General features: G+C 43.8%; 1 protein-coding gene across 1 annotated transcript in view; it reads left to right on the forward strand.

Moving 5' to 3' along the window:
- Positions 1-21,546, forward strand: part of CFAP251 (cilia and flagella associated protein 251) — a 65,514-nt gene that overhangs the window by 14,601 nt on the left and 29,367 nt on the right. The window contains exons 6-15 of the mRNA XM_021698569.1: positions 529-640; positions 909-989; positions 7,437-7,514; positions 9,418-9,468; positions 11,622-11,836; positions 13,732-13,926; positions 14,663-14,913; positions 15,243-15,394; positions 16,555-16,728; positions 17,921-18,105. Coding sequence (XP_021554244.1) covers positions 529-640; positions 909-989; positions 7,437-7,514; positions 9,418-9,468; positions 11,622-11,836; positions 13,732-13,926; positions 14,663-14,913; positions 15,243-15,394; positions 16,555-16,728; positions 17,921-18,105 — 1,494 coding nt within the window. The remainder of the gene's footprint in view (positions 1-528; positions 641-908; positions 990-7,436; positions 7,515-9,417; positions 9,469-11,621; positions 11,837-13,731; positions 13,927-14,662; positions 14,914-15,242; positions 15,395-16,554; positions 16,729-17,920; positions 18,106-21,546) is intronic.

Consider the following 21,546-nt stretch of genomic DNA (forward strand, 5'->3'; position numbering starts at 1 on the left):
TTTAGCACATTTACAGTGTTGTATTCCTGTATTCCACCTGTATTCCAACTGCTTTTTAAAAAAAAGATTTTAAAGTAATCTCTATGCCCAGCGTGGGGCTCGAACTCACAACCCTGAGATCAGGAGTTGCATGCTCCACCGACTGAGCCAACCAGGCGCCCCTGGTTCCAAAATATTTTCAACCCTCCAAAAGGAAAACCCAAAACCATCAGCTGTCACTCGCATTCCCCTTGGCAGCCACCAATCTGCGTTGTCCCTATGGCTTTCCTAATTCTGGACTTTTCTTATCAATGGACTCATACAACATGTGGTCTTTGTGCCAGTCTTCTCTCACTTCACATGATGTTTTCGGGGTCCACCCCTGGTACAGCAGGGGTCCGTGCTTCATTCCTTTGTACGGCTGAATCATAGTCCATTGTGTGGATGGACCACGTTTGGTTCCTCCATAGCCATTGGGCTTTTGAATTGAGTCTGTCTGGGAAGCAAGGCAGACCCCAAACATGGGTGTTCCCCTGCCCTGTTCTGCAGCATTCCTGTGCACACGATATTTGACAGCTGTCCAGACGGCAACGGCATCGGGGCCATAGCCATCACCCGGGACGCCAAGTATCTGGCAACCATCTCGGATGCTGAAATCCAGGTATGGGGCCCTTGGAGTCAGCCTCAGCGGGCTGGCCAGCCTGTCGAGTGTGTCCTGGTGAGCAGCTCTGCTCAGGCCACGTGGCATCTGTGATGCTCTCAGGGAACGACCGGACCCCATGGCCCCTTGTCGGGGGCTCTCTCCCTGGGGCTTAGCTCACGGTGCTGTGCTCCGTGAGCCGAAGTTACAGGGTTAGCACGAGAGGTGTAGGGTACTTCAGCAGCCTTCAGGAACCTTCTCATTCTCCTCTATCTGCTGTCACTCACAGAAAGTTTGCATCTGGAGGTGGACTTTAGCAGTGGAAACGCCAGCGTGTACGCTCAACCTTCCCAAAGAGTATGGTGTTCAGGTGAGCTCCTGATGAGTCTGTAAAGATATGTCTACAGTTACACTGAACCCAGGTCCAAACCTACTTTTGGTTTTGCTGGAGTTTGGTTATGGTACACTAGAGTTTGTAAAAAACCACTTTCATATCCTTGATCTCATTTTAATCTTGATGATAGTTAGCAACATTTTTTTAAGCATTTATTATATGCCAGATGCTGCTAAGTTCTTTACATAAAGTATCTCAAGCAATCCATGCAAACATGCTGAGAAGGAGTTATTTAGTAACATCTGTGGAATGCTACTATTAATTACTAGATAATTTGTCTAAAGTCATGGTCCAGCAGCCTTTTCTATTCTAGAAGCATGCCCTTCACTACTCATAATATCCAGAAATTATTAGTCTCAATTTGCTTGAAGTGACTTCCCAAGGACACCCACGAAGTTGACTCTGCTGTTCCGCATCGTCTTACTCATCCTTGCATCCTTCATCCTACACTTGCTGAGTACCTACTATGCGCCAGACACTGTGGAAAGTACATACCTGGATGCTGGACCTAGAACCCAGTCAGAGGTCTAGGGCTCTGAAAAAAATTTCCTCACAGCTTTTGTAAGCTGAGCTGATACAGTAGCCACCAGCCATAGTGAGTTTTTCTGTTGCTGCAAAAAGCCCCTCTGGGATTTTGCTAGAGATTGCATTGAATCTACGGGTTGCTTTGGGTAGTTGTTGTCCTCTTAATGCCCGGGCATAGGCCGTCTTTCCATTTACTTATGTCTTCATGAATTTCCTTCAGCAGGGTGGCTTGCAGTGTACAAATCTTTCACCTAAGATTTATTCCTAGGTATTTTTATGCTATCATAAGTGGATTCGTGTTCTTAATTTCCTTCTTGGATTGTTCATTGCTAATATATAGAAACTCAACTCATTTTTATGTGATTTTGTGTCATGAAACTTTGCAGAATACATGTGGCTACTTAGATTTAAATCAATGAAAGTGAGAGAAAACTACAAATTCATTTCCTCAACATCACTACATTTCAAGTACTCACCAGCCACCCTAGTGGCCGCCGTGTTTGACTGAACAGATGAGCGAACGTCTCCGTCACGACGGAACATGCTGTTGGACAGCAGTGCAAGGCTCCAAGTCTGGAAGGGCTCTGCCGTCAGCCTGCCTGCGCTCCTGCCCACCCAGCTGAACCGAATCCCTCGATTTGGCCTTGAGTCACAAAGGGCGAGTGAGCGCTCAGCATGGCCTGGCTTTCTAATAGGCTGGCTGTTTCGTTTCTAGAGACAACTGTCTCACCTCCTCCGAGCTCCCCAGCCCTTCCTCTTACTCTCGGCTGATGACCTCTCTCATTTTGCGTTGAGAGAATGGAGGCCATCGGATACAAACACTGGCCTGTTCTCACTCCCAGGCCTACAGCCTGCTTTCAACCTCACCACCGTGTCTTGCCCCTCTAAGTGTTGGAGAGGCCAGGGCACGAGATGCCATCCCTCTCACATGCTCAAGGTCCTCTCCCGCAGTGATCAGCTCTCCCTCTACTGGGTGGTTATCCCCTCCGCAGATGCACATGCTTTCGTGTCACCCATTTTTGGAGAACGCCATTGACGGCGCATCTCCTTCCAGTTCTTGCTCTCTGCGCCTCTTCATAGTAACACATCTCTGAAGAGCTGTCTATACCCACTTCCTTACTTCATCGTCTCTTGCTTTTTTGTGCACAAAATATTTGATCTCTTTGTATTTTCATTGCTTAATAAGGCCTACATGTAAAATGTGTACATTTTAAGGAACAAAACAGAATGTACCTGTGTGTTTACTGCCAGGTCAAGAAAGAGCATCACCCAAACTCTAGAAGTCCCTTTGTCCTCCTTCCCCAATCTCATCCCCAACCTTGCTTTCTACAGTTAACCAGTGTCCCAGATTTTGTGTTACATATTCTCTTGCTTTCCTTTATACTTTTCTCTAGCAATGTATGTATCCCTCAGTACTCTCTCTTTTTTTTTTTTCTGAGCGAGTGAGAGAGAGAGAGAGAGAGTGTGGGTGTGTGTGTGTGCGTGACCCGGGAGGGGCAGAAAGAGAGGGAGAGAGAGAATCTCAAGCAGACTCCACACTGCATGCAGAGCCCGACATGGGGCTAATCTCAGGACTCTGAGATCATGACCTGAGCCCAAATCAAGAGTTGAATACTTAACCAACTGAGCCACCCAGGCGCCGCCCCCACCTTTTTTTAAGTAGGCTCCATACCCAACATAGGGCTGGAATTCAAGACCCCGAGATCAAGAGCTGCACACTCTACTGACTGAGCAGCCAGGCACCCCTCCATCAGTACTATCCTATTTTGTTTTACCTGTTTTGTTTGTTACATATTTGGAGTCATAGTTGCTTCATTTTCTCCCCCTTGTTTCTGAGATTCATCCATGTTGATTATTGAGCTATAATTCATTAATTTTCACTGCTATATAGTCTCTCCTTGTTTGAGTATAATACAGCTTATTTATCCTACTGATGATGAACATTTTGGTTCTTTTGATCTGTCTTCCACCCACCCATGGCTCTACCAAATCTGTGTTTATCACGGTTGGTTGGTGGTGTTTCCAAGTCAACGAGCACTATTAAATCCTCAGTAGCACCCCTCCCAGTGGGGGTTCAAGACACCTTTCCTGCTGGCTCACTGACCTTTCCTGGGCTCCTTTGTGGGCTTGTCCTCTTTCTTTCTTTCTTTCTTTTTTAAAAGATTTTATTTATTTATTTGACAGAGAGAGAGCACAAGTAGGGGAAGCAGCAGAGGGAGAAGCAGGCTCCCCACTGAGCAGGGAGCCCAATGTGGGGCTCAGTCCCAGGACCCTGGGATCATGACCTGAGCCGAAGGCAGATGCTTAATGACTGAGCCACCCGGGCACCCCGCTTGTCCTCTTTCATTGCACACCTTCTAACTGTTGGCAGGCCTCAGGGTTGAGTTGTGGGAGCTCCTTTTCTTGCTACACCTTCTTCCTGGGTGTTCTCATCCATTCCTATGTCTTTTAAGTACTGTGTACTCTGAAGATGCATTCCAAAATCCTTCCTCCCCTCTCCGTTTCTACTGCCACCACAGCTCCCTGCATGACTACAACATCCTCCCAGCTGATCTGTGTTCACTCTTGTCCCAATCCTACCAGTCTTCCTGCAGCAGTCAGAGTGATAATTCTTAAATAAGCAAAACCGATTATATCACTCTCTTAGTTCAAGTTTTTTTTTTTTTAAGATTTTATTTATTCATCTGAGACACAGAGATACAGAGAGAAAGAGAGAGAGGAGAGAGCCTGAGCAGGGAGAGAGGTAGAGGGAGAAGGAGAAGCAGGCTCCTTGCTGAGCCAGGAGCCCATTGTGGGACTCGATCCCACAACCCTGGGATCATGACCTGAGCCGAAAGCAGACGCTTAGCCATCTGAGCCATCCAGGCGCTCCTCTTACTGCAAGTCTTTGAGTGACTTTCCATTGTGATGGGAATAAACCTCAACTCCCCCTCCACCCATCTCCCAACATCTACCCTCCTGTTTATTAACGTTTATTAGTTTGCATACCCTAGAATTTTACAGAATTTTACAGAATGGACTCTTTTTGTGGAGGGCTCTGGCTTCTTTCATTCAGTTTAATTTTTGAGATTCATCCATGTATGGAGCAATAGTTTATTCCTTCTTATTATTCTTTATGTGTCCTTTATAATGTTAATGCTGAATAGCCATGCATTGAATGGATATGTCACAATTTCTTTATTCACTGTTAAAAGACATTTGCACTGTTTCCTATTTGTGGCTGTTGAAAACAAAGGTGCATGAAATTTCATGCACAAGTCTTTGTACGGATATATGCTTTCATTTCTCTTGGTAATTATCTATGTTTTTGAAGGCTGTTTTCCCTAACTATAGGATTGTAGGTTGGTAGTTCTCTTATTTCAGTACTTTGAAGATGTTATTCCATTTTCTTCAGACTTAACACCATTTCTGTTGAGAAGTCAACTGTCAATCTTTTTTTTTTTTTTAAAGATTTTATTTATTTATTTGACAGAGAGAGACACAGCGAGAGAGGGAACACAAGCAGGGGGAGTGGGAAAGGGAGAAGCAGACCTCCCGCAGAGCGGGGAGCCTGATGCGGGGCTCAATCCCAGGATTCTGGGATCATGACCTGAGCCGAAGGCAGACGCTTAACGACTGAGCCTCCCAGGCACCCCAGCTGTCGATCTTATTGTTCCCTCTTTTGGAAGTTGTGTGTCTTCCCCCTCCTGCTCCATTCTGGCTGCTTTTAAGATTTTCTGCTGGTTGTCAGCAGTTTTTGATGACTGTATGTATATGGATATGTTGTTGATTTAAAAAAAATCCAAAACTAGGTGCTGGCTGGCTGAGTCATTGGAGCATGCAACTCTTGATCTTGGGTCATGAGTTTGAGGCCCACGTTGGGCATAGAGATTACTTACAAAAAAGGATAAATAAATAAAAATTAAAATCTAAAAAAAAAATACCCAAAACACATCTTTTGGGGTTCTTTGAACTTGGGATGTCTTATCTTTCCTCAGTTTTGCAAAATTCTCCACCACTGCTTCTTTAAACATTACTTTTATCACCTTTTTAAAATCTTTCCTCACCTTCTGGAGCTCCAATTATATGTACATTAGACCCATCTTGTCCTATATGTCTCTTATTGTCTTGTCTATATTTTCTGTTCTTTTGTGTCTTTATCCTTCAGTCTGGATATTTTCTCCTATAATTTATCTTCCCTTCGTACTGACTAATTATTTCTTTGGCTATATTTAATTTTCTATTAAATCCTATTTTGAGTTTTTTTTAAATAATTTTTTTCAGATCTAGAATTTCCATTTAATTCTTTTTAAAAATAGAGTTCTTTGCTGAGATTACCCATCTTGCCCTCTACTTTCTTGCACATCGTGACCACAGTTATTGTCAAGTCTGTGTGTCAATACTATACCTGCATCTCCTGGGGTTTCTTTCAGATGATTGCTTCCCTCCTCAGTTGTCAGTCATTTAGATATGTCTCTTTCATATGCCTGGTTATGTTTTCATCGAATGCCCAATGTCGTACTTTAAAAAGTATAGGAATAATTTGAGGCTCAGGATGATAACTTCCTCTGAGGAAGACTTACTTTTGCTTCTTGCTGGGCATCTGGCAAAGTTAATCAGAGATTAACTTTGATTAATTGAATCATAGATTGCAGTGATTTGCGACTGATTTCCAGCCTTCGTGAGATCTTGTCCACGCACTTGCTTCCATCTGATCTTCCCCACCCCTTCCCACCCCCCAGGCCTTTGAGCTGTCCTGAAATTACTTCTCAAACACTGGCACTGGTCCTTTACATTCCTGGAGTAGGCAAGGAATAGGCGATGGGGTAGAGGTGGCAGAAATGGAACTTAAGACATGTTTCTAGAATCTGTCTCTTGGGGCTGCCCCCTGCAGCCCTTCACGTCAGGCTGCAGCCACCCTGTCCCACCCACATACCCTGGCAGGACACACGCCTAAGTCTCCCCAAGGATCTCCACTGTGTTGTTGCTGTTGTTTAGCTTCTGCATTTTGTGGTTTCCTCACTTCCAGAGTTACTGCAGGGTTGATTTTTGGGAAAGGAGCCAGGCAGCCCATGCTATTCACCATGTTGGCAAGAATCAGAAACTCTTTCCAGTATTTGGCATTCATTCCAAGTTACCTTGTGGCCTTGTCAAATTTAGAAATGTGTATGCAGCAGTTTTTGTCCAAAAGGACACAGAGTAAAGGTTATTAGTGAATATTGTGCTACTTTTGCTTGTTCCAATTTACAGATGATGAATTATAATAAATAAGACTAAATAAGGGGGTGCCTGGGTGGCTCAGTTGGTTAAACGACTGCCTTCGGCTCGGGTCATGATCCTGGAGTCCCAGGATTGAGTCCCGCATCGGGCACCCTGCTCAGCAGGGAGTCTGCTTCTCCCTCTGACCCTCCTCCCTCTCATGCTCTCTCTCTATCATTCCCTCTGTCTCTCAATAAATAAATAAAAATCTTTAAAAAAAAAGACTAAATAAGAAAGGGAACACATTTGAGACCATTAATTTTAACACTCAGTGTTTAAATTATATTCCTATTGCTTACAAAATGCCGTGTATTTTTCTTTTTTTTTTTTTAAAGATTTTATTTATTTATTTGACAGAGAGAGACACAGCGAGAGAGGGAACACCAGCAGGGGGAGTGGGAGAGAGAGAAGCAGGCTTCCCGCTGAGGAGGGAGCCCAATGCGGGGCTCGATCCCAGGACCCTGGGATCATGACCTGAGCCGAAGGCAGACGCTTAATGACTGAGCCACCCAGGCGCTCCTGCCGTGTTTTTTTCTGTTTTATATTCCTACTCAGCTATTTATTATAATAAAAATATTATTTATTTTTAACATTTAGCTTAGCCAGAGAGAAACAGAAAATTTATTGTAATGTAATATATTTCCATACTTTATATTTCAGAACTACCTTACTTTTAATCCAACAAATAATAAAGAATTGGTGAGCAATAGTAAAACACAGGCAATATATTATTTGTGGGTAAGTAGAAATATTTTGATTTGTCTTAAATGTAGGGACAAGTATATATTCATTCCCTGAGTATAGATGTTTTGGTAATGTAACAATATAGTATCTACTTAGGAAGCAATAAATATGTATTAAAATGGTTTGATTTAATTATAGCATTTATTTTAGTCTCGTTGGAAATTAGTGTATTAAATCAGAAGCAGATAATTTAAATTTCATTTAATTTTTTAAAATAATGAAGCAAATATTTATTTGAATGTATTTAACAGGTTTAAAAAATACAGGGTTTTTCAGGACCTTGGCTTTTACCCCCTTTTAGAAAGGAATTAGCAAACAGATCAGTAATATATATATTGACACAGGGCAGAATCATGAGATTAAAAAAAAAATCAGAGTTAAACATAAAATTACCATATGACCCAGCAATTCCTAAATCCAAAAGAATTTAAAACAGGCATTCAAACAAATACATACATACAAGTGTTCATAGCAGCAGTATTCTTTGCAATAACCAAAAGGTAGAAGCAAACCAAATGTCCACCAGCTAATGAATGCATAAACAAAATGTGGTCCATCCATACAATGAACTATGATTGAGCCGTAAAAAGGAACAAGGCACTGACAACCCACTACAACGTGGGTGAACCTCGTAAACATCATGGTAAATGAAAGAAGCCAGACACGACAAGCCGCATGCTGTATGATTCCATTGATATGAAATGTCCAGAATAGGGGAATCCGTGAGACGAAGTGCAGAATGGTGGTTGTCGGGGGCTGGGGGAGGGGTACACATGACAGCTTAATGGAGAGGGGGCTTCCTTTTGGGGTGATGAAAATGTCCTGGAACTAGACAGAGGGGATGGTTGCACAGCATTATTAATGTACTAAATGTCCCTGAATTGTACACTTTAAAATGATTAATGGTTGGGGCACCTGGCTGTCTCAGTCGGCGGAGCATGTGACTCTTGATCTTGGAGTTGTGAGTTCAGGCCCCACGTTGGGTGTAGAGATACTTAAAAGTAAAATCTTTGTAATTACTTGAATTTAAATTTTAAAAAATGTAAAAAAAATAAAATCTTTTAAAAATAATAAAATGATTAATGGTTTAATTTTATGTTATGTGAATTTTACCTCAATTAAAAATGCAAAACAGGGCGCCTGGGTGGCTCAGTTGGTTAAGCGACTGCCTTCGGCTCAGGTCATGATCCTGGAGTCCCTGGATCGAGTCCCGCATCAGGCTCCCTGCTCGGCAGGGAGTCTGCTTCTCCCTCTGACCCTCCTCCCTCTCATGCTCTCTGTCTCTCATTCTCTCTCTCTCAAATAAATAAATAAAATCTTAAAAAAAAAATGCAAAACAAAAACACTGATTCAATCACTAATTTTCAGTGGTGGTCATTACTTCCCGTACTTATTGTAGCTTTAATGCCTTGTAAATGCGGCCATCAGATTTGCATTTACTACCATTTAAAGTCAGTCATTTGTGGCGTTTTTTTACGTACTTGCTTTTCTTTCAGAATGTTTTTTTTTTTTAAGATTTTATTTATTTATTTGACAGAGAGAGACACAGCGAGAGAGGGAACACAAGCAGGGGGAGTGGGAGAGGGAGAAGCAGGCTTCCCGCCGAGCAGGGAGCCTGATGCGGGGTTTGATGTGGGGTTTGATGTGGGGCTCGATCCCAGGACCCCGGGATCATGACCTGAGTGGAAGGCAGACGCTTAACGACTGAGCCACCCAGGTGCCCCTCTTTCAGAATGTTTTCAGATGTTCCTGGAGGCAGCAGATTCTCTTATCTGTAGAGATTGCAAAGCTCTGACCCTGTTTAGATGCATTTGTTTTGATCTTGTGGTTATATTAGTTCTTTCTTTTGGAAACTAGGTCTTTTTGTAGTAGTGATTATTTTTTCTGTACTTATCAGTATGAAGAGGGAAATATACTTGCTTACAGTGCCCCACGTTTAACAGAAAAAGTGAGTATGCCTATTGCATTTTTATGTGTCAGATTTTGTGGAGAGTAAATAAGTATGTGTAAGCTTAGTCACTTTGGGCTACTCTTTGTATGTCTTGATATTAAACCGTTGGGAAATCATTTGACATTTTTACTTGGGTCCTTTACCATATTGAATTGTCAGCTGAAAATAATGGAACCATTGTTCAAAATAAAATATTATGGAAAAGAAAGTTGACTACCTTGAGAAAATATCCAAAAAAGTGATGGCTTTACTAACCTATGTGTGCTTATGACAAAGAATGGAAGTTACTTTGGACTGATGTAATAAATAGTTGAACACGAGTGGCTCCTTTTTAGTCTACCCAGCTTTCAGAGTAACACAACACAATCTGGGTATTTAGATGTTTCAGAGCCAGTAGAAAGGCGGTGAGGCAGGTGTTGGGGGAAACCGTTTATCTTGCCTGCTTGCCTGGAGCGGTCGCATCTGAGGTGGACCTCGGGTCCTGTCTCCTGCAGCAACTTCTGCATTTGACACCCATGTAATCTGCCCTCAGTGAGCACCTTATGGTGTTTCTTCTGCTTCCTTTCTTCACTCTTGGTACGATTTACAGAAGTTTATTTTTAAGAGGGCATGCCAAAAAAAAGATGAGATGGATGAATACAAAGAGAGATTATTCTGTCTGCAAACTCTTTCTCATAAATCAAAGTTATCAAACAATAAAGCCAATTCTCATTTATTCCTGGCAGTTTCGTTCCATAAAGTCTCCGCAGACCTCAGTTAGTGAATACAAGATCATTGCTCCTAGGAGAAATACAGGATTGGGTTCCTGCCAGCCTCGGGTCAGAACAGTTTCATCAACAGATCAATACATAACCTTGTTTTATGTGTGTTTTGTTTGAAGACACTGTGTTTAATACATAATGTTGATTCATTAGCATTGATGCATAGCCAATAGCTCTGGAACGCATGCCTGAATGAAGTTTATCTAACTCAGGTATATTCTCTGGAAGGTACTTCATGGCCTTCTCACACTTAGGAATGCTAGACAGTATTTCAGTAGCATATTTGCGGCTAGTTTGAATACTGCCATCATCAACAGAAAGCACCTCAAAAACGTGAACAACATGGCACTAAACAGACCCTGAAAAGGATACTTGCTTACAGTTTGAGAGCTGAAACAAGAAGGCAGAGCATGTCCTCGCTCGACCTCGGCAGGAATGTGCGCACAGGGAAAGTCAAATTTTTGCCACTCTGCACGTGCACATGTCTGCAAATGATCATGAAAGTGCCATGAGGGTTGATTTTGGGGTCATAAATAAATTTTAGTGAGTAGGTGAATTTGCAAATACAGAACACACAAACGAGGACTGACTTCAGCTTGAAATAAAAATGCCTTGTATGGAAGCAGAACAGCTCTTAGGAAGAACCTGATGCCCTTACTTGACCAGTTATTGTTTTACTAACCCTCTTGTGTTTAAGACAGAAGAGGTGAGCCTTAGGGTCTTCTCCGTGTGGTTAGAGAACCGGGCAGCAAACCTGCTGTATTGCATGACAAATGGAGGAGTTTCTTTGATTTATTCATTCATTAAACACTCCCTGAGGGGCTCCATTCACACTCTGGGTTCTTTCTACAGTTGGTCTCCAAGACATTGCCTAAGAAAGATGGCCCTAGTGCCTTATTGTATGTAGCACGAATTTCTTGAGGAGTCAGGGGCATGTCTGTGTATAGTACTTAATTTCTACTGATGGGGAAATGGTTTATGGGAAAAAAAGTTTATAATTACAAGACTGGGATAATTATTTTTGTGATATCTTACAACTGGAGCATGCTTTTGCTCACGACAGACATTAGTTTCATCAGTCTCTGAAACCTCAGTAAGAGAAATTGAACAGGTATAAACAAGTGGTTAAACACCTTTTCATTTGCTTTAAGCAAACAGTTTAATTAACCCAGTACACAACCCTTCACTTGCTCCTAGCAAACCTTCAGAGGTTCAGAATGGCCTGCACCATGGCAATCCACGGGGGAGAGATTTCTTAGTGATTGGTTTTTTAATTGTATCTTTTTCCTACTGTAAATCAATGTAATGTTATAAAATATGCCATATTGACAAATGCTTTGTTTTATATTTATTACCACTGTAACTTATAATCTGTCTTTTGAAATGCAGACATTCAACAAGCTTGTGGGAAAATTCAGCCAGTCAGTCTTTCATTTGAATTTAACACAAATACTCTCAGCAACAATGGAAGGGAAGCTGGTTGTCTGGGACATACACCGCCCGCCATCCTCTGCCTCTGCCTTGGTGGGCTCTCCTCACATTAAACCTTGTAAATTGGTTCATTTGCAGAAAGAGGGCATCACTGTGCTCACTACAGTTGATAGGTAATTAACTTAATGAAAAAGTAGCTATCAGTGATTACCAAAGTATATTAAAAGCCTTTCGGATGTATACATATATTTTGTATATGCATAGAATATTTCTGGTGAAATTCATTATTAACTGGGAATGTTTGCTGCCTCTGAGGAAAAGAACAGAGAAGTAGGATCAAGGGTCAGGATGGATGCACCTCTTCTTGTAGTCTCATTTGTACTAATTGGTTTGCCTTTCTTTTTTTCTTTTAATCATGGGCATGCATTACTTTTAAAAATCCCTCTGTGTTGGTGAAACAAAAAGAAACTTGTTTTTTTCTTCCACACTAATTAGACTTATTTTGCACCCTAAATGTTACATACTTTAATTTTAAGAAAATAACGTGAATAGCTATATTGTTTTTTCTGATTACAAAATAACACCCATTATGAAAAGATGAAATACAACAGAACTTTATAAAGTTTACTGACTCAAGAGGCTGTGGGGGCTCAGAGAGGGTCATTAAAAGCCTTAGTCTCAGACAGAAAAGGGTTCACATCCCTTCCTTGCTGAGTGACTCGGGGCAAGGGATTTAACTTGGCTGAGCCTCCATTTTTCCATCTGCAAAATGGGCATGACCACACTCTCTCTCAGAGTGATTTTATGAGGATTTTGTGAGGCAAGCCATGTAAAACTCATAGTACCTTGTCTGGCACAGGGGAGCTCTAGATGAAATAGTCCTTATTAGTATGTTCGAGAAGTTCACAATAGGGATGGAGGACGCTGCCTAATGACAGGGACCATGCGCATGTAGTTGGAGTCACTGTGCCATCTGCTTTCCAGAAGCCCTGCTTTCCTTTTCATTTCTTTTAATACAGGAAGCAGTGAGGTCTTGGCATGGCTTTACAAAGAGAAATGCAAATTGTCCTCACTCAGGGGTGTGGAAAAGACAATAGTAGAATTGCAGCTGATGATGAATCAACCTTTAATTAGTTGGGGGGGTTAGGGCCCAGTAAAGACTAAGGCCTGGGTTCCCCCTCTCTCCATGTTAAATAAAACCCAGCCAGGACCAGGGAGCCCATGAAGGGTCTTGAAAACACTTGGCCTGTTTTGCCGCTTCTGTCCAGCAGAGGGCAGTGAAAGATGCTGTAGCCAATTACTCTGCCTACCTGCCTTGCTTATTAATCGGAAACTGCATTTAATCACTTTGCATCTATAAGAGGAAATTCATCCCCTATCCCCCCGTGATTACACTTATGTCAGAGGCTTAAAAAAAAAAGCCCATTTGGGTTGGATCCGAGGACTGGAAATAAAAGGCATTTTGTCACGCGACACGGCCTTGGGCCGTGAGACTCGACAGGGTTTTGCCGTGGCTCTGAGAGCAGTGCTTTCCTGTAAAGCTGCTTGCGTGCCGCTGCCTGGCTGTGTGGTTTCAGAGGGCTGGCAGATGGGCTCTGGTGTCCTCCGTGGGCTCCTGGCAGAGAATGCCAACACCGCCCACTGCCGCTGCACGGGGCTGATCTGGGAGGGCAGGGAGAGGAGAGCGAGAGTGTGTGCTCTGCGTTAGGTGCACCTGGATCCCCGCACAGACTGGCAACGGGTCCATAGCCTTGCCCCGTGTGAGTCGGTCCCGTGCGATATTTGGGACATACTCCTACTAAAAGATTACTCATTGCTTAACTGAAATTCAAATTTCCTGGGGCATCCTATATTTTTATTTGCTAAATCTGGCAACCCCAGGCCTTGACCAACTTCTCTGAGCCTCAGTTTCCCAGATGTAAAGCGGAACAACAGTAAAATCAGCCTCATAGGACAGTGTTAAGTGAAGTTTTTACAACACCTGGAGTCCAAGCCTGACATATAATTAGCTGTTCAGTAGTTGGTACCTACTACTGTTAGTTACCAAACGATGTTTTTTCCATTTCAGCTATATTGTCACAGGTGATATTAGAGGCAACATTAAGTTCTACGATCACACCCTGTCCATTGTTAACTGGTACAGCAACTTCCAACTGAGCTCCATAAGGACCCTGTCGTTTTCAAAGACCCCAGCAGCTCCGCCCACTGAAAAATCAAACTATCCTCCAGACTGCACTTTAAAAGGTGACCTTTTTATTGTAAGGTAAGTTGTTAATGAATCTAGAATTTGAATGGCCAACAAATGATTGATGTCCTCTCTGTTAGTCGGCACGCAGTGGAATGTTCACCTTGTTCCCGGGACACGAGCTAGAACAGGATTTCCTCGGAGGTCCTTTATGGGGCTCTCAGATGGATCTCCACAGCTGATTATAGTCACTGTTCAATCATTTTTTAAAATGAAGCATTATTTTCTTTTAAGAATCTTTAGCAACTGGAAACTGGAAAGGGCTTATCCCTGAGCTCTAATCTCTGTTGTGTTTGGAGTCCTTTGCTGTAGCTTGGTGTCTTTTCTTGAAGCCGAGTTTGTCCTAGCACTGCGGTTAAAGGCATTTGATAATTAATAGCCATAACATTTCAAGACTGAATTATCTGTGAGTCTGCTTAATTACCCTTGCAGTATTTACAGGCACATCTGTATGTGTGCACCAAACTCCATATTTGCATACACAAATGAATATTTGCATGTGCAGATTAGCTAATTGTACAACTGACTGTCCATCTGCATACTTAATGACTCAATTTACATGTAGAAATGTGGGCTTTTTCACTTGCAAATGGAGGCTGTTGGATATTGGTAGTGTATTTTTGGAGATGTTGGGTTAATAATGTCACTAAATTACAGACGACAGAGGCGTTTCCTGTGCAATTAGAAGCAGAATAGCTGACGTGCCCCATTCCCTGCAAACACTGATACTGTTGGGTCTCTCCTTGGCAAACAGGAATCTTATCATTGGAACATCTGATGCAACAGTGTACCACTTAACGACAGATGGGACCAAACTTGAGAAGTTATTCGTGGAGCCCAAGGATGCGATTTGTGCCATCTCCTGCCACCCATACCAACCCCTCATCGCCATTGGGAGTTTCTGTGGGATGATCAAAGTGTGGGATTATGAAAAGAAAAAGTACCTTTTCAGCAGGGTCTTTGAGAAGGGGCTTGGCGTCCAGAGTCTAACCTACAATCCTGAAGGTATTTTCATTTTATCAGCCTATCTTGGGCTCCAAGAAAAAACAGACCCAAATGGCTGTGCCCTTGGAAGTTTACCTTGACCGCTGTCCCCACAGCCTGCTAGATGAGACACCTGTCCCTCGGGACCCTGCAGCACTCCGTGCCTAGCAGTGTCTGAGCATCCACCCCAGAGCCTCATGCTTTTCCGTTTATTTCTCCTGCCAGGGTCCCGGCCTGTCATGTTCATTGCTGTCTCCTCAGCACCTAGAACAGAGCCTGGCCCGAGAGTTGATGTTTTCTGAAGGAATGAAGTCCTTTTTAGAGCATTGTTCTCTGGCTTGTGATTTCAGGAGCCCTTCTTGGAGCTGGCTTCACTGAGGGGACAGTTTATATTCTTGATGCAATGTCCTTAGAAAACCAAATCCCAGAGCCTTTCAAATATTCCAGAACCAATGTGACTCATATCAGCTTCTCCCATGACTCCCAGTACATGGCAACTGCTGTGAGTGTTTCCACTGGGTGCTGTCCTGTGATCTAGCAATCTTGTTTACGACCAAAAGGGAGGGAGGGCTGGTGGAGGTGCGGGGAGGGGGGCGCAGTGGGGGGACGGGGAGTGACTGCTAGTGGATTTGGGGTTCTTTCTCGGGTCATGAAAATGCTCTAAAATTGTGGTGGTGAGCTCTGTGAATACACTAAAAACCACGGGGTCGTACACTTTAAAGGTGTGAATTGTGTGCAGTGGGAAATGTATCTCCACAAAGCCACTGTAAAGAGAGGAGGGATTCTCGCTCGAAATGAGACCAGGCCTCAGGACTTGCAGACTGGGATTCTGCCATCCTGACAGCTCATTTTGGTGTGTTGGTTTCTGGACCCCTTCCTTGGCATCTGTTCTTTCATCTTTCCCTTTGATTTTTGACAAGATGACATTCACATTTATCTCAAGGCACCGTCTTCCCCCGGTGTTTTGGATTCTGTTCCTTCCCTCTGTGAATAGGGCTCCTAAGCTCAGTAAAGATTTTCTGAGACCTTTAGCCTCTCCCTTCCTGCCAGCTCTCCTGGTCTGCCGTGTGCTCATCTCGCCTTGATGTTGGCCGAGGGGAAAGAGCCACAGCTGCTTCCCACGTCCCTGCTGCTCCCCCACCCCCGCCTCTGTGCCCGGCGCCTCCCCTGGTCTGTGTGCTCCACACCTTTACAGGCCCGCCGCTGAGCCTCCTCACCCCTGCGGCTCCTGACCCAGGTACCCCTTTCCCTTCGGGCTGCTCTCGCACACTCTCCCACCCGGCTCACTCTCAGCCGTGATACTTTTTAGAACTCATACCTTTTTCATTTTGTGTAGCTGGATACAGAGTAGGGAGGACAAAGGCAAAAAGAGTCAGGGTTTCAGTTTTCCACACAGAATGAGGTGGGGACTGGAAAGAAGCGTAAGACCACAGTGTCAGGTAGATGCTTTCTACCCGCCCCCTTACCTTTGTGGGTTATCTACTTTTAACCTTAATTTTCTCATCTGTAAAATGGGTGTGATTTTTTTACTTGCTCAGATAGACTAAAATTTCTTTTTGGATAAAATATTCTAAAGGCAACATTAGTATGAAAAACATGGTGATGATTTTTAAGTTACAAAACTTAAAAAGGAATAACTTCTGCTCTTTGGCTCCTATTCAGGATATACACTTTACTGTGGCTGTTTACATGGTGGTAGTCAAAAATGGACACCGGGTTTGGGAATATCTGGCAAGGCTTCGTTCTCATCGCAAAAGCATCCGCAGTCTCCTGTTTGGGGTTCATCTGGACAGCAATGAGCCGAGACTGCTGAGCCTCGGGAGAGACAGGCTCTTGGTGAGCTGTTCATTGTCCATTTACCTTGCCACCAGGACAGTGGGTGTTTCATTCTTGTTGTGTCCCTGGCATCTGGCATAGAACCGGGCCCAAAGTCTGCGTGCTTGTTGGAGAAAATGAACGTACAATGAGGTAGCATAAACCTTTCTGAGTCGACACTTGGTCTCAAGGATGTGCAAAAGCAATACTCCTTTCAGTAGAAAATGCACTTGGCATTTTGAATTTGGGTCTTGTCGCATCCTCTCTTGTGATGCTGTGCAGCGGCCACAGTTCCCTGTCAGCCACGCAACCACGAGGCTCGACAGCCAGTACACTGACTGCCACCTGCACCCATATGGCCCTTCTGTTTGTCACTCTCAGCACAGAATTCAATAAATTACACGGGATAGTCAACACTCTATTATAAAATAGGCTTCGTGGTGGGTGATTTCACCCAACTGTAGGCTCATGTCCGTGTTCTGAGCATGTTTAGGGTGGGCCAGGTTAGGCTATGGAGTTTGGTAGGTTAGGTGTATTAAATGCATTTTTGATCTATGGTATTTTCAACTTACAGTGGTTTATTGGAATGTAACCCCATCATGAGTCAAAGATCTGTATCTATCCATCTTAACTTTGTTCCTCGCTCCCTCTCTTTCTTCCATCCCCTTCTGTCCTGTATTATGGCCATCCAATCATCCATTCATTATGGGCTGGCCACCAAAACCTACCTATGGATGAAATTCAGCAAGCTGCTAATTTATGACTGTTAAGTGATGAGATTTAGATGTGAATTAGTTCCTACCCTCAAGGAGTTCCCAAGATAACGGTAAGGGAGACAGTATAACACAACTGTGAGAGTTCAGGTTTTGGAGTCTGTTTGGACCCAAATTTGAATTCTCACCTTACCACTTCTTAGCTGTGTGACCTTGGGCAAGCCACTGAACCTCTCTGAACATCTGTTTTCTAATCTGTAAAATGGGCACAACAGCATGACTTGGCGGGGGAGTCAGGAGTGTTAAGTGGCATCATGTTTTTAGAGCACTTAGCTCATTGTCTTTGCTCAGAAGGAATGCTCCATCATGGCAGCCTATGAGGAGTGAGGGTCTAGGCAAGTCTTCCCTTAGGAGGACCAATACTGTCTCTCCCAGAATAGGACTGTTGGTGCCTTCCTTTGGCTCAGTCCTCATGTGTGTCTATCTGGCCTCCTCTGCAGATTGAATATAATCTTCTCAAGAGCTACAGAGACAACCTGGAGGTCCTGGACATTCACCGCACCGACCAGGGCAACTATCCCACCTGTATGGTCTGGTACCCACCACTCACCAAGGAACTCTTCCTGCTCATTTGCAACAGTGGCTACAAAGTGAAACTTTTTAATTCTACCACCAAAATGTGCAGGTAAGCATGAGGAGCTTCCCGCTGATGTGATACCTAGATCAGTTTCTCCGCCCCCGGCTTCTTTTAAGTCCCAACTTACAGACCTGAGAGCAGCTTGGCTACCTTTACTATCACTCACTATGCAGGGGAGGAAACCGAGGCACAGAAGAGTTGAATAATTCTCACCCAGGGTCACGTGGCTGGGAAGTTGCCAGAGGCAGGAGGCAAATCCAGAGCCCAGCACTGCACAGAGATGAGGGACCCAGAGCTCAGTGCCTGAGACCCAGGAAAGGAACCCGCAAAGTCGCTGATGCTTTATAAACTCTCCCATCTTTCTCTCGTGGATAAAAAAACATATATTTTCACTTGAAAATTACCAATTGTGCGATTTTTTAAAAAAGATTTTATTATTTTTTTAAGGTAACGTCTATGCCCATTGTGGGGCTCAAACTGAATCCCGATATCAAGAATCACATGCTCGCCTGACTGAGCCAACCAGGTGCCCCTAATTGTGCGATTTTCCTTACTCTGAGCTCCTAAGGGAGTTTTTAAGTTTCCCTGATGGCATTCACGTGTTCACTCAGTATTTACCCAGCCTCTACCTGAGCCAGGTTCTGTCCGAGGTGCTGAAGGTAGGGATGCCAACGGCAGTGTTCCTGCCGCCATGGAATTTGCATCTTGGTAGGGGAGTGGAGTTTGTGGGAGAGGCTGGGCTGAGGTCCACATTTGAGGTCAGGAGCACATGGTACTTTAGAGTCATGAGACAAGAGAAGATTCCAGAAGGGAAAAGCAGATAGAAGAGTGGCCGAAGACCAAGCCCAGGGCATCCAAAGCTCCACATCTCTGAGCAGTAGCTCCTCTGTCCTGAAATAGGTCTATGTCTGTGGCTGGCCCTTGTGCTGCTAGGCCCGGGGCTCCCCGGGTTTGCTCCTTGTGATAGATACAGATCATGGTGCATCATCCTTGCACCAGGGCTCTGCATTCATCTTCAACAACCCACCCCACCCCCCCCCCCCCAAGTAGTAGCCCACTGAGGTTCAGAGAGGTGACAGAACTGGCTGCTCAGGATGGGGCGGGACTTAACCCTTGAGCCTAGTTCTGGCTCTGTCCTCTACTTGGCACTGCTGGGCCCAGGTGCAGCCCTGGCCGTGGCTCCTACCTAGTCAGCCCTAGAGGGCATCCTCCTGTGGTTTGGCTGCCTTGTGGGTATGTCTGGAAAGAACAGAGGCACTGAGGCTGAGCAACAGGTGAGACTGCATTAGTGACCACCTGAGAGAAGGAAGTGCAAAGCCAACAGTAGCTGGCCCCACGCTTGAGGAAGACCGGCGTCATGAAATGTTTCTCAGAAAGATAGGTCCTCAAAGGCCAGGATCACCCAAGATCATCATCATAATCTTCTTCTCTTTTAAACATTTGTTTGCAGAAGGGTACAAGGAAAAATGATTGGGAAATGCCATGTCATGTGGCAGGAACAGGAGAGAAATCCAGCACAATTTTTTTTTTTAATATTAAAACGCTAGGAAGGAGACATTTGAAAGAAATAGGTACAAAAGAAATTTTAGGAAGATCTCAGAATCTTCATTACATCATCTTTAATGGATACAAACTTTTTGGACATTGAATATCCCACAGATATGCAAGTCCGGAGTAAATCTGAGTTCACTGAGCAGGTAGATTGGGGATGAAGGGCCCCAGGTTCCAAGTTCCCACTAACAGTTACTAAGCAGGGACTTCAAGCCACATAGTTTGGAGTTTCTGCCCCTGACAATTGGAAATTAGCATTAGGCATCTTTTTGTTTTTATTTTATTTTATTTTATTTTATTTTATTTTATTTTTTAAGATTTTTATTTATTTATTGAGAGAGAGAGAGAGAGCATGAGAGGGAGGAGGGTCAGAGGGAGAAGCAGATCCCCTGCTGAGCAGGGAGCCCGATGCGGGCCTCAATCCTGGGACTCCAGGATCATGACCTGAGCTGAAGGCAGTCGCTTAACCAACTGAGCCACCCAGGCGCCCCTGTTTTTACTTTATTTTTTTAAAGAATTTTATTTATTTATTTGAGAGAGACAGAGATAGCAACAGAGAGCACAAACAGGGAGGAGAGGAAGAGGCAGGTTTCCTGCTGAGCAGGGATCCCAATGCGGGGCTCAATCCCAGGACTCCGGGATCATGACCTGAGCGAAAGGCAGATGCCCAACTGACTGAGCCACCCAGGCACCCCTTTTTATTTTTATTTTAAAATTTCTTTTATAAAGCATCTTTTTAAAAAATAATTTATCAAAGTGAAATTCAGTAACGTAAAACATAAAAACTAACCATTTTAGCGGTGCCTGGTTGGCTCAGTCAGTTAGGTGTCTGACTCTTGATTTCGGTTCAGGTCATGATCTTGGGGTTGTGGGATTGAACCCTGCGTGCAGTTCTCTGCACTCAGCGGGAGTCTGCTTGCGATTCTCTCTCTCCCTCTCTCTCTGCCCCTCCCCCCTCTCGTGCTCTCTCTCAAATAAAGATTTTATTTATTTATTTATTGGAGAGCGAGCGAGAGAGAAACAGCATGAGAGAGGAGAGGGTCAGAGGGAGAAGCAGGCTCCCCGCTGAGCCGGGAGCCCGATGCGGGACTCGATCCCAGGACCCTGGGATCATGACCTGAGCCGAAGGCAGTTGCTTAACCAACTGAGCCACCCAGGCGCCCTGCTCTCTCTCAAATAAATAAAATCTTAAAAAAAACCTAACCATTTTAAAGTCAACAACTTAGTGGCATTTAATGCATTCACAATGTCATGCAACCAACACCTGTATCTAGTTCCAGAACATCTCCATCACTCCAAAGTAAAGCCCCTTGCATAAAGCATCTTTTAAGTTGTAGGAATAACAAAGCCTCATAACCACAGCTTAATTGGGAAGGAATTGCCTTTTCATGGGGCGGGACTTACCGAAAACAATTTTAAAATGCACTTAAAATATTTAGAACTTGAAAGGCAGTTGGCAGAAACAGGCCAATAAACCTATGAGCAGATGTTCACTAGTGTATCAAAGATGCAAATGAAAACAAGACATCATTTTTCACAAATCAGATTAGCAAAATAAAAATGATTGACAGGGCACAGTGTTGGCAAAGTATAAGTGGGTGGGCACTCACTGGCTGTTGGGGGGATGTGGAAACTGGGGTGTCCTTTTGGGAGAGCTTTGCTAAATTGTATCATGTCGTCTGATGTCTAGGAATGTAGCCCACAGAAGTCCTCACACAGTATGCCAAGACATAAGTAAAAGGATGTCTTGCTCGAAAATATTTTCCAAAATTGGAAACAATCCAGATGTCCATTAATAGAGGATTAGTTAAATAATGACTTGTCACTACACTGAAACATGATGCTGCTTTTAGAAAAGAAAAAGTAAGCTCTCTGTGTAGTAACATGGAAATATCTCCAAGATGTAACACATTTTCCTATAAAATTACACTTCTATAA

Source organism: Neomonachus schauinslandi, chromosome 14, assembly GCF_002201575.2.
Source record: "Neomonachus schauinslandi chromosome 14, ASM220157v2, whole genome shotgun sequence".
NCBI lineage: Eukaryota > Metazoa > Chordata > Mammalia > Carnivora > Phocidae > Neomonachus > Neomonachus schauinslandi.